Source organism: Psammomys obesus, unplaced genomic scaffold, assembly GCF_907164565.1.
Source record: "Psammomys obesus unplaced genomic scaffold, mPsaObe1.curated_primary_1811, whole genome shotgun sequence".
Classification (NCBI taxonomy): domain Eukaryota; kingdom Metazoa; phylum Chordata; class Mammalia; order Rodentia; family Muridae; genus Psammomys; species Psammomys obesus.
The window spans coordinates 2,276,837-2,289,201 of NW_026591816.1; the positions used below are offsets into that span (position 1 = coordinate 2,276,837).

At 46.2% G+C, this 12,365-nt stretch overlaps 1 protein-coding gene across 1 annotated transcript in view; it reads left to right on the forward strand.

The window, feature by feature from the left end:
• The first annotated feature begins 2,013 nt into the window (after positions 1-2,013).
• Ppm1h (protein phosphatase, Mg2+/Mn2+ dependent 1H) overlaps positions 2,014-12,365 on the forward strand; it is a 166,844-nt gene continuing 156,492 nt past the window's right edge. Inside the window, exon 1 of the mRNA XM_055612004.1 lies at positions 2,014-2,323. Within this exon, the coding sequence (XP_055467979.1) occupies positions 2,076-2,323 (248 nt within the window). The 5' untranslated portion in view covers positions 2,014-2,075. The remainder of the gene's footprint in view (positions 2,324-12,365) is intronic.

Consider the following 12,365-nt stretch of genomic DNA (forward strand, 5'->3'; position numbering starts at 1 on the left):
AGTTGTCGCTGAGCACCAGAGCTACTCCCTGGTTAGGTATTTGTAGAACATGCTGGGTGTGTGGTTTTGACCCAGGGTTTTTCATGAGTATACTGGGCTAAGGAGACTAGGAACGCTGCCAGTGGGATGAGAATGTACCTTACATCGATGGCGTTAACCTTTAATTATCTGTTTACAGTGATGTCTCCCAGGTTTTTACAATGCAAGTTGGTTTTTGTTTGTTTGTTTTTTGAAGCTGAAAATAAATCAGACAGGAAGAGTTTATGAAAATCCAGTTTCCTATGCATAGGAAAGCAGTAGTGTAAAGTGGATCAAGATTCATATTAAACTCAGCTCAACAAGACATGACCTACATGACAATATAACAGCTACACGTGTCATTGAACATGGAGAGGTTGAGCTGGTGCCCATCTAGCTCCACCGTAAAGACTGTGAGAGGTCGTGGTGCTGAAAGATAGTCTGCAGGCTGCAGGAGGAGAAAGGCGGTCAGCGTCTCCCAGCTACAAACCTGGGAGGCTCTGTGGGGCGAGGCCCAGGAAAGAACTCCCTGCCATGACTCTAGACACTGAAGACAGGAACCACTGGGGCTTATCCAGGCTGAAAGGGCAGGGTCCCTGTCTGGGGAGTGCTGGGCTTCCCTTCCAGCGTGCGGGCCACCCCTCTCTCCAGAGCCTGGGCCTCCCTCTTCTCCAGCACTTGCGCCAGGCGCGCCTCTCTCCATTCAAGCATGCTGGCCTGTATTCCTGTACTCTCCCTGCACTTCCAAGGTTGCTCCTCACAGCTGAGCTGCGCACGTTCTACGTTCTACAGTCTTAATAGCAGGCAAACATCGGAACACGACTTAAAACAGTCTAGCATGAGCTGGATACCTGTCCTATTGCAAAAGTTAAAAAAAAAAAAAAAAAAGAGAGAAGAAGCCAAACCAGTATTTAACAAATGTTACCGTGAAGAAGCACATTTATTATCCTAAAGACATTTAAATTAACCTACGATCACTAAAATATATTTTATTATAAACATCTTTTTGTTTTTTAGTTTAGCATTTAACTCAGGGGCTGTGTTCTGTTTTTCTTCAGTTTTCCACGTGCCCTTAATTTTTTTTGCGCAGTTAAAATCCTGCCATAGTGAAGATACACCTGTCCCTGTACTGGAGGAAAGCGCGTGTGTAAATTCGTTCAGCAGTGCTTGTTTGTTTAAGTAGTGCCTGTTCCTGGCTTCTTTTGTTTTCTGTAGGAAAAGTAGTCGACATTCAAAACAAGGTACGTGCCACAGACAGTGAAAATCAAAGGAAAAGGAGAGTGATTCTCTAGCTGCCTAGGAGAAAACTTCCCAGAATTTCTGTGTACTCTCCAACATCAGGGTAGATCTACTCCTTTCCATCCCGGGACTGGGAGACCCCACCACCACGACGGCGCCTGTCTCGGCCAAGTTTCTTTTCCGGAGGTCAAAGGCAATTTTCCTCCTAAGCGCCTACCCCTCCTCTGGCTTCTCCCAGCTGCCTGACGCCATGTGACAGCCCCTAACACCTGTACAGCCACCAGCGCACAGCGCCCCCATCCTCCTCGCCAGGTAGCAACCAGGCCAGGCTCGGTCTTCCTCCCGAGGTCACGGTCTCGGAGCTAGCCGGGCTCGGCCGACAGGGGAGGGGCTGAGCCTGGGCCAGAGCCGCAGCCGGAGCCCTTGCAGCCTGATTATCACATGACTCGACGGCGGTAGCCGTGGCAGCAGGAGCGGCGGGTCCGCGGGCTCGCGGGGTGGGCTCGGCTCCGCGCACGCCAAGGCGCCCGCTGCAGCCGCCGGCCGCCCCCGGGGCTCGCGCCGTGTCTTCCGAGCCGCCCGCCCGCTCCATGTCGCCCGGTTGCGGAAGTGTCGCCGGGAGAGGTGGCGGCGGCGGCGCCAGGGAGCAGGGGAGGCCGGGGCTCGGCCCCCTGCAGCACTGAGCTCCGGGAGCCGCGCGCCCCAGCGGCCCGGCGGCCCGTGCGCCCCGCGCCCGCCGCAGCCTGCATGCCCCGCGCTGCGCCTCGGCCCGGCCGCCGCCTCCTGCTCGCTCCGCGGCTGCCCGGCGCCGGGGTAATATGCTCACTCGGGTGAAATCTGCCGTGGCCAATTTCATGGGCGGCATCATGGCTGGCAGCTCCGGCTCCGAGCACGGCGGCGGCGGCGGCGGCGGAGGCTCGGACCTGCCCCTGCGCTTCCCGTACGGGCGGCCGGAGTTCCTCGGGCTGTCTCAGGACGAGGTGGAGTGCAGCGCAGACCACATCGCCCGTCCCATCCTCATCCTCAAGGAGACCCGGCGGCTGCCCTGGGCCACCGGCTACGCAGAGTGAGTGCGCCGGCGCCCCGCTCTCCCAGCGGCCCTTCCCCGCACCGTTCCGGCCCCTGTCGCTCCCGGCTTCGGGGCTGCCCACCGGCTCTGGCCTCCAGGCCTTGGCCTGCGGAAACCTCTCCACTGAACACTGTCCAGTTCCTCTTTCCCCTCTTCCCACAAAACCCCGGGCATGGGCTTTCGGGCCACGCAGTGGGTGGCAGAGGGCACGGCAGCGGCGCAGGACCGTGGGAACGCTGAGCTTGGACCGGTCTGATAGCGAGGGGTCTGCGACACTTTGGGGGAGAAAAGTGGGTAAAACAGCTCTGCTGAAGTTGCAACACAGTAGGAACACCTGGTATCGGTGTACAACCCCCCCCCCCATCTTTGTGCCCCCGCGTGGACAGTTTGGAGAGGAAGATGCTTGCGGGATGAGTCCCGGCTTGGTGCGCGTGACTGTGTGTTCGGAAAGGTCTTTCTCGGGAGCTCATTGGGCTATAAGCAGGTAGTGGACGCTGCGCGACCAGGGACTGCCACAGTCCTTGGCGGAGATAGAAAACTTACTCCAGGTGTCGAATGCAGCATTTTAGTAATCAGCTTTTGCGATTACGCGAGCTCCGGAGTGATTTGCTATTTTAAAAACCGACTGAGTTAGGCTAACGGCCGGGCGTGGAGCGGCGTTTCATTGCCCTTCCCCTGCTTTGCGGCCGTTGACTATGGATAATCATCGTGTGAACGATGGGATAAGTAATGTTTTCTCCCACTTTTTTTTTTTTTTTTTACTGTGTACCTTTGTGGAACCTGAAGACTAAGAAGGAAGAGGGAATGTAGACCTAATCCCTAGGTTAGCGACCGTGGGTCCAAGATCACCCCGAGCCCTGGTGTCTGGCTTACCTGCCCCTTTCCCTTTACACCCTCTCTGCAATCTTAGCCACCCCCAACCTAAGCGAGGCTTCTCTCTTTCTCTCTGATTGGCTCACCCAAGAGCCAATGAAATTCCCCTATGCTTGGGCGCCCTGGCTGACCCGGTTCTGGCGGCCCAGATCCCCCTGGCAGGCGTGGTTCAGTAAGGAGCCGGGTTCCGGTGCAGGAAGTAGGTGGCTAGGAAATCGGGACGCCTGTAATCTTGAGTTCTCTTCCCTCCCGCGTCATCCTGTGATCGTGACTCCACGAGCTTGTGTACAAACGGGGATGGATGACTGGCATGTTAGGAGAGGAGCGCGAGGATTGGGTGTGTGGAGTGGGCGGGTGGGTGTATGACTCGGGCAGACGAGCGTGAAAGAGGTGCAGGAGGAACAGAACAGCCAGCAAACCTCCAGCAGGAAGCCTGTGTGAGGAAACCTCAGGGAGGGGAGACGAGGCTGCTAATTCATGCCGGCAGTTCCTTGCCTGAGAAAGGTGTCCGGCTCTTTTCCCTGCTAAGAGCCTGTGTTGTGGGGGTTTGGTAGGGCATGGCCCCCTGAGGATCTGGGAGGTGCGCTGGGAAACGGTAAGGTTGCAGAGGTAGGAAGTTAGCAACACCCTCCCACCCCCCGCCGCCGCCAGCACAATGAAGGGGAAACCTCACAAAAGGATGAGGAAAAGGAAAAGAAAGAATTTTTCATTGAAAAGTAGGAAAGACAAGTTGGATGGTTCTACTTTTTATTTCCTCCCGCTAAGCCCATTCCCCACATTGCATACGAAGATCCTCCTCCCATCTCGACCCCTGCCCCAGCAGCTCAATGTTTGGCATGCGTGCTTTTCCAGATGTGTTTGGATGTACCTATGAGCACGTCTGTATTCTTCCCCAAACAGGCTCCTAGTCGGTGTTATTCTGTAGCATTTTCATAAAACACCGTATCGGGGCATTGTTCCAAGTCAGTGTGGTAGAATTACATTTTCCTCACTGCCCTCAATTTTAAACAGTTCTCAGTGTATATCCAAGACTACATGGAATACCTGTTTGCCCTTCTTCAGACCCCTGAGAAATCTCATTGTTGTCATATTAATAATGTTAATAGAATTCATGCTCAACGTTCTTTAGTATTTTCAAGTTCTGCTAGGCCATTTAAGTATCATAACGGTCTTCATAGATGAGAACAGAGGTATGAAATTGTTAAGCAACTGACCCATATTAATACAACTGTATCTGGACACAGAGGGTCCAATTCCAGGGCCCATGACACAGAAGTCTCCCTCTACAGTTTCAAATTACGATACATCCATCTGATCCAGGGTATATAATTAACAATGTAATAGTGCTAACTCTCCTCATGCCTGCTTGTACAAGACACTGTAATGTTCTGTTTTCAAACCTCAAACTGTCATTTTTCTTTTTAATTTTGGCAATGATAAAATTTATATATAAATATGGTAAAACTATTATAAAGAAAAGTTGTGGTTTTTTTCAAAGATGCATCCTGAGTGGTAAAAAATGGCTGAAACAGAAGGAAGAAGGAAGTGGGGAGATGAGCAAAGGTCACTTCCTGTTCCTAGAGGAGGAACTGGGAGATAGGATTCCTCTTTGTTCTAGAAGGTTGCTGAGAGGGATACAGTAGATGGGAAGATTGTTTAAATAGTGGAAATAAAAGAATGCCATTGGACCTGTTCTCTTAATTCTGTTTCTAACAAAGGTTTGACATTAGGCCTAGTGGTACAGGCTCTAATCACAGCTACTTGGGAGGCAGAGGCAGGAAGATCTCACCTATCCAGGAGGCTAAGGGAAGAGAATATATAACTAGTTACAGAAGTCTACTTGAGGTAGAGTGAGTTCAAGTCTACTTGAGGCTGGGCAACTTAGGGAAGCCATGTCTCGTAGCTAAAAAATAGAAAGAAAGCTAGAAATATGTATACCTACACACATAAACACATGCAAACACATACACATTTCAGGGGGAGAAGAAAGTGTCTGGTTGACATCACCAGGTGACAGGGATGCTGAAGAAAGGACTTTGAGCTGTAATGTTGACAGCCCAGCCTTTTGGATGGTGGAGATGGTCTGTTTTAAGAAGAGATAGTCTGTGTGTGGCTGAATCTGCAATAGCTGTCCTTGCAGTCTTGGGGTGCCAGGACTGAAGACCCTTCCTCCATTCTAACACTTACTAATGGGGTTTTCAGCTCCTTGAAGAGTTTCTTATTGTGGAGAAAATGTAACCACCAAATGAGCAGTTTTCAACCCTTAGGTCAATACCAAACACCCTGCCTGTCAGATGTTTATGATTAGTTATGAAGTAGCAATGAAAATAATTTTACGATTGGGGTCACCATGGGATGAGGGACTGTGTCAAAGGGTTGCAGCATTGCAAAGCTTGGGAAGCACCACACTAGACTGGGGCGTTTGCCAGGTTATGAAGCTCTCTAAAGCACTGCAGGAATAGACAGTGTGTTCTAAAAACATGCATTAGCAAGTTCTGTTTTGAAACTTGGCTTTGAAGTCACTGGCTTAGCCTGTGAGGTCTACCCAGAGAGTAACCAAGGGAAGCCACCATCTGACCCAGAGACGATGGGACAGCTACTTCCCTCCAGTTTAAATGCCACAAAGGTAGTCCCTGTGGTGCAGGCACCTGAGGTCGGCTGGTTGTTTTAATGGCTTAGAATATCTATCAAAAAACTTTTTTTTAAAACTGTCAAATTTTTCTACCATGAATCAGTGGCATACTCACATATGCAGGCAAGCATGGAGCTTGTGCCTTAAACTGCAACAAATGCCAAAGAATGAGCCAGTGTTTTTGAAAAACACAACTTGGTATATTTAAGTTTTACTAATGGAATTTTTCAATAATGATAATTGTATAATTTTTGCACATTTGTAACTGGATGTATTTTTATTACATATTTTCTAATAAAAGCATCCCTGGACATGGGCTAAAAAATAAAATGTCTTAAAACATTACTTTGAGAAACAAAGTTAATGCTCATTAACTTTGTTAAATGAGCATTAGGTATTCTTTGAGTCACATGGAGTTGTAATTTATAAACTTTTAGGTAAAAGAACATTAAAATAAATACCAACTCACAGGTGTTTGAATTTGTTTTAGAGTCTGTAGGCCATTCCATCTTTCAATCAAGGCCACTAGCTGCCAGCTGCCAACAAATAGCCATCTTTGAAATGAAATCAGGGACCACACTTACAGTTGTGTGTGTGGGGGGGGTTATTTGTTGTGGCTTTAGTCTTTAATGCATCTGGGCAATTTTGAATCTCAAAATTTAGATCACATGAGGGAAGCAAAGTATTTTTTTTTTTTTTTGCCACATAGTTTTGTGATTAGCTCTGTTCCCAAACGTCCAAGAATTTTGTACATAAGCACTATAAAGAAAAGAGCTCCGGACGAACTGTGTTGGATAGCATAGCATTTGCAGTCACCTCTGGATAGCCCGACTGATGGCTAGGGAGTTGAGTGAAAGCTGCCAAGCCAAGCTGACCTAGCAGGATTATTGCTAGAAACAGATTGTCTTTCAAAGGTGGGGCATGGAAGCTTGATCAGGTAGCAAGGCTGAGGAATGCCTCCTAAACTTCCTTCGCAGGATTCTTGCTAAGACCCCAGGGTGAGGGTGAAGGTGCTGGAAGAAGAGACCTCAGTTGGAGAAACAGTCTCAGAAAAGACCCCTGTGCCCTGATATATTTGGTCCTTGTGGAGCTCCTGTCCTCTCCAGATCATACTAACTCCTCCTTCTTTCATACCATTCCCTGCACTCTGCTGTAGGTTTGGTTATGAGTCTCAGCATCTGCTTTGATTGGATGTAGCCCATGGCAGCTCAGTATCCAAGTGGGTTCCCTAGTAAGGGGAACAGGGACTATTTCTGACATGAACTCAATGACTGGCTCTTTAACCTTTCCCCTTCCCCGCCCCACCATCAAGGGAAGAGCAGCCCTGCTAGGCCACAGAGGACTTTGCAGCCAGTCCTGATGATACCTGATAAGCTAGGGTCAGATGGAAAGTGGACTTGGAAAGGGGCAGAGGTGGGGATGAAGGAGAGAGGGTGAGATTAGGAGGGAATGAGAGAGGGGCCTACGGCTGGGATACAAAGTAAGTAACCTGTGATTACTATAAAAAATAAGAATTATTAATAAAAAAAAAGAAGAGTGCTCAGAACAGCAGTTCCATCCTGTGGGTCTCCACCCCTCTGGGGATAGAACTAGCCATCCACAGGGGTTGTGTAAGAGCATTGGAAAACACAGATATTTATGTTACGATTCCTAACAATAGTTACGAAGTAACAACAAAATTAATTTTATGCTTGGGGGATCACCACACTGTGAGGAACTGTCTTAAAGGGTTGCAGCGTTAGGAAGGTTGAGGACCACTGCCTTAGAGGAACCTAGCTAAAGTTTCATCGAGTATAGTGTTTGTGATCCACCCCTGCAGATGGGGGGAAGAGAAGAGAGTGGGAAGATGGCAGTTAAGTAGCCATGCTTTGATTGTGATTTATAACCTTGCCTCAGCGACCTTCAGTTGTTACTGTGTTCCCTACTGGTTGTGGATGGAATGCAAAGTGGGTAAATACGCAGGATAAACCTACTGACATCAACTGATGCTAAGGGCAGTAGTTGAGAGGCCTCTCCTAAGTGGTCCCTTCAGTGATTTTACCAGCTTCTAATCTATTTTGTCATAGACACTTTGAAAATACAAGGATCGCGTCTGATGTGCTTGGCCCATTTCCATACCCCCCCCCCATTAGACACATTAGCATTTGCTCGGTGCAGCAGTTGCGTATCGAGATGAGCCTGTGTGCATGCTCTTGCTGTGTACTTTCCATGTGAATTTAGTTAAGCATGTCAGCACAGGTGCATTCAAAAGCACACACGCCGTTTAAGTGGCAGGCGTCCTAAGACCCATACTCAGTTCTCACTCCCACGTCTGATGGTTTTACCCTGTCTTGTATTTCTTCCTTTTTGATTTGTAAATAACACATGTTCTTTAACTCCTTACCTACCTCTAACAACAACAAAACTTTAAAAAATATAACTGTAAAATATGTTCTTTAAAAGTTTTAATAATATATGACTTGCTTGCTAAAAGCTGTAGAGAACACAGTGAAATTGTAAAGCCAATAGCCATTGTTAATACTTGAGATATTCAGACTTACTGTATCTTAAAAATTAAAAGTGGATCACTTGCACATGCCTTTGAAGGCATCTTCTTCCTGAGTGGGTGTTGGACTGTAAGTCAGTATCCAGGGTGATGTCTTATATTCCAGTGGAAGGTTTTGTGTTAACGAATCACTGGCCGATGCCCCATCTGGGATTTACATTTAGGCTTTTAAGATTTATTCTGCTCCACTAATTATTTCCTCAAGGAGAGTCTCTAGCTGTGGAAAGCTCGGGGAGGAGTCACGCACGTTCGTAACTGTGATTCATGTTATGAGATTGGCTGTAGCGCTTCACACTGTAGTCAGCAGTGTGTGACTGTGAACTGATGGAGCAGTAAGCCTTTGATGTTTGCTAATTACCAAAAAGACGAGAAGTGCTTCATGAAAACTTAAGCTTGATGAAATCAGGTAGTCATGGATATGCCTCTATCATAGCTTCGCCTTTTGTCTTATTTGTCTTTCTGATCTGTGTAGTTTTCTCCTCTCTTTGGAGATAACTATTGTTTTATTTGTAAGAGCTTTTTATATATGAGGGGCGTTAACCTTCAGCCTAGCACATTGCAGCGCTTTTCTCGTATAGTCAGTGTATAACCTGACAGAAGCGGCCTGAGGAAGCACTGGTTTGTTCTGGCTCATGGTTCCAGGCCAGAGAGTCCCTCAGGGTGGGAAGTCATTGAAGCAATTGCTTGAGGTAGCTGTCACATTGCGCCTGCAGTCAGGAAGCAGAGCGAGAGGTGCTGTCCCGCAGCTAGCTTCCTTCCTTTTGTTTAGTCTGTGAAGCCAGTCTAGGAAGTGACGCTGCCTGTGTGTGAGGTCTACCTCAGTACAGTTGTGCAGCGCCACTTAAACTGTTTTCCTCACCTCTGGTTTCTAGGCAGACCTAGGCTGGCGGAGACGTACTGTGTCAGTGGGTGTCTAATGGCTCTTATGAAACCGAAATTCAGTTTATCTTCTGCAGCCTCTTTTCTTTTTAATGTTCCAATGTCTTTACCATTTCCTGACAGTGGGTATGGGTACAGTTTGATGAGCTGCTTATGTATTTGTTTTGTAGCGCACAGGTTTTCTCAGCACATTTAAAGTCTGAGGTTTGGTAACGGTTGCTCTCGTTTGTCTCGGATGTCATGCTGAATCTCCATAGAGTAAAGTCCTGCGAAGGAGAATGGCTTGTCTCATAACGTTCTGCATAAAATTTCATGCTGTCCATTTGGATATGAGAAAATAAGACCAACAGATGATGGTCTTGTGGGGGTTGCATGTCCTTATGCTCTTGTGTTTAACTACGTTTCCACAAGTGTGGATGGATGCTTACTGTCGAAGCTCAGGAACGTTGCCGTAAATGCTGGGAATGGGAGCTGCTTTTTGCAGCACACCACAGAAAGGCCAGCCAGCCAGGTGATTTACACCCTGTGTGTGCAGCCTCGGTTTTCTTCTTAGATGGACTGTAACGTCAGTCACCTCTCTGAGCTCTGGAGCAAAGGACTTGCCCAGGACTGTAGAGGGAGCTATTATTTCAGTTCATCATAGTTCTGGCCTCAGTTTTTGTTGTTGTTGTTGTTGTTGTTTTGTTTTATTTTCTTATAAGATAGAGAGATTGGATTGGATTGGATTGGTAGTTTCCATAATTTTCATTTTATAAACTTACTCCCCAAATGCTGAGAAAACCAACATAGGATTATTTTCATTTGGCCAGAAGATATTTAATCTTATCGTCTGCTCTCATCAACATAGTAATTAAATTTTAAAGCCAGAAGTATAGAAGTATGTGATCTCGGGCACAAGAACAGTTTTTAAATCAGGTACTTAGAGTTTTACTCTAAGTTTTTGTAAGAAATTGCCAGCATTTTTCTAATTTTCATGGACCCATAAAAACTATGGATCAGCTCTCTTGGAGATTGCCAAGGCCCCTTTCACTTCTGAACTCTGAGTCACTAGGGTCAGACTAAGAACAAAGTATGTTGCTTTGCAGACAGCATTGTTCCAGAGAGACCAACAGCATCCTCCATTGTGATTTTTTTTTTTTACATAAACTTTTTTTAAAGATGGACAGGATCTCTCTCTTTTTTTTAATATAGAAAAGCTATTGTGACAGAAAACTCACAATGGAAACTAGGCTGGTCTGGAACTCAGGGAGATCCGCCTGCCTCTGCCACCCAAGTCCTAGAATTGTACGTGTACACTACCAGGACTTAGCCCCTTCAAAAAAGTTTGAAACCTGCAGAAGAAAAGTGAAGCCAGTATGTGCCAGTGAACAACATCCTCACAATCTAGATTCTGTAGTTCATATCGTGCTACATTTGCTTTGTGGTCACAGTTGCCTGTGTCGTCATTCAGGCCATCCTGGAGTTATTACATACGTATTTTCCTTAATCCGGTTACTCTATGCTATTCCTTGAATAATGATTAAAAAATTTGGACTGAGTAGTTCTGATCTTTTCAAAAGAAAAAAAAAAAGACCCTCTAAGAGTCTAACAGTTGGGTGTTGTTTTGTGTCGGGGACACCCCACATTGAACTTGTGCATCATTGGTACCCTGAAAACACCTCCTCAGTCCTTAAATTTTCTGTGTCAATGAGTCATGACCCCTTTTGGGAGTTGAATGACCCTTTCACTGGGGTTGCCTGATACCACTGGAAAACGTAGCTATTTACAGTGCGGTACATAGCAAAAGTAAAATTGCAGTTAGGAAGTAGCAACAGAGATGGTTTTACGGTTGGGGGTCGCCACAACACGAGGGTCGCGTTATCAGGGAGGTTGAGTCTTAACATTCATGTCGCTTGGAGCTTTGCAGGGTAAACTTTGAACATGTCTGTGCTGTGCTCCTGTCGAATTGCATCATGAATGAGCTGTTTAAAACTTCAGTCACTCTTCCAGCCAGGGGCTGATCCTCTTTAATGAAGACTCCAGGATGGAGGCTGCACAGTGCTCAGGGTGAATCAAGACATCTTGGCCTCTGAAGTAGAGGTTGTGTGCTAGGAATAGGAAGGTCAAGGTTCCTACATGCTCAGTGGCTTTCTTTCTTTCTTTTTTTTTTTTTTTTTTTTTTCTGGGGTGGGTAGGCCAGTTGTGGTTTTCTGGCATGTAGAGCCGTATTATTTTTTCACACTATCTCAGACTTCATTTTATTTATGGCAGTGGTTCTCAATCTTCCTTATGTTGTAGTACTTTGAAACAATTCCTCATGTCTTGGTGACCCCCCAACAATAAAATTATTTTGATTGCTACTTCATAACTTTAATTTTGCTACTATTGAGTCATAATGTAAATATTTTTGGAGATAGAGCTTTGCCAAACAGGTTGTGAGCCACAGGTTGTGAACCACTGTTGTAAGTGACTGTACAATTTAAACACTTATAAGTGATTTCTGGGTGTGGGGTTTATGCTTTCTTAATGTAATAAAGGTATAACAGTAATGCTCATTTATAACTGGCTGTGGAAGGTTGCTAAGGAACTGCATGAGCTCTTAATATAAACATCTTCATGGTTCTCTTTGTGTCTCTTTGTCTCTCTCACCAAGATAAATAAAAACAAAATAATAAAATGAGGGCTGACGAGAACTCCAGTTATCTCAAGTTGTCTTTCGATGCCAGTGCTGGCTACCGAATCATTGAAACTGGCTGAGCACTGTGCGACCAGTGAGATGGCTTAGTGGATAAAGACACTTAAGTCTGGTGACTTGAGTGCCATCCCTAGGACCCAAAATGTGGAAGGAGAGAATTTATTCCTACAAGTTTTCACCTGAACCCCATACATGCCCCATGGCCCACAAGATGAATAAAATATAGTTAAATAACAACAAAAGGTATCATATTCTTGCAAGCAAATTACCGTGAAAAGAAGTTTAATTATTTATTTATTTAGCCACTCAAAAGAAACTAACAAAGCCTAATCTTCAGGGGGCTTTAAATTGGATAAGGGTAAAGTGAGCACATCAACATTTTGAATAAAATGTGTTTCAAGAACTTTAAAATAATTTCATTGAATATAGCAATCTT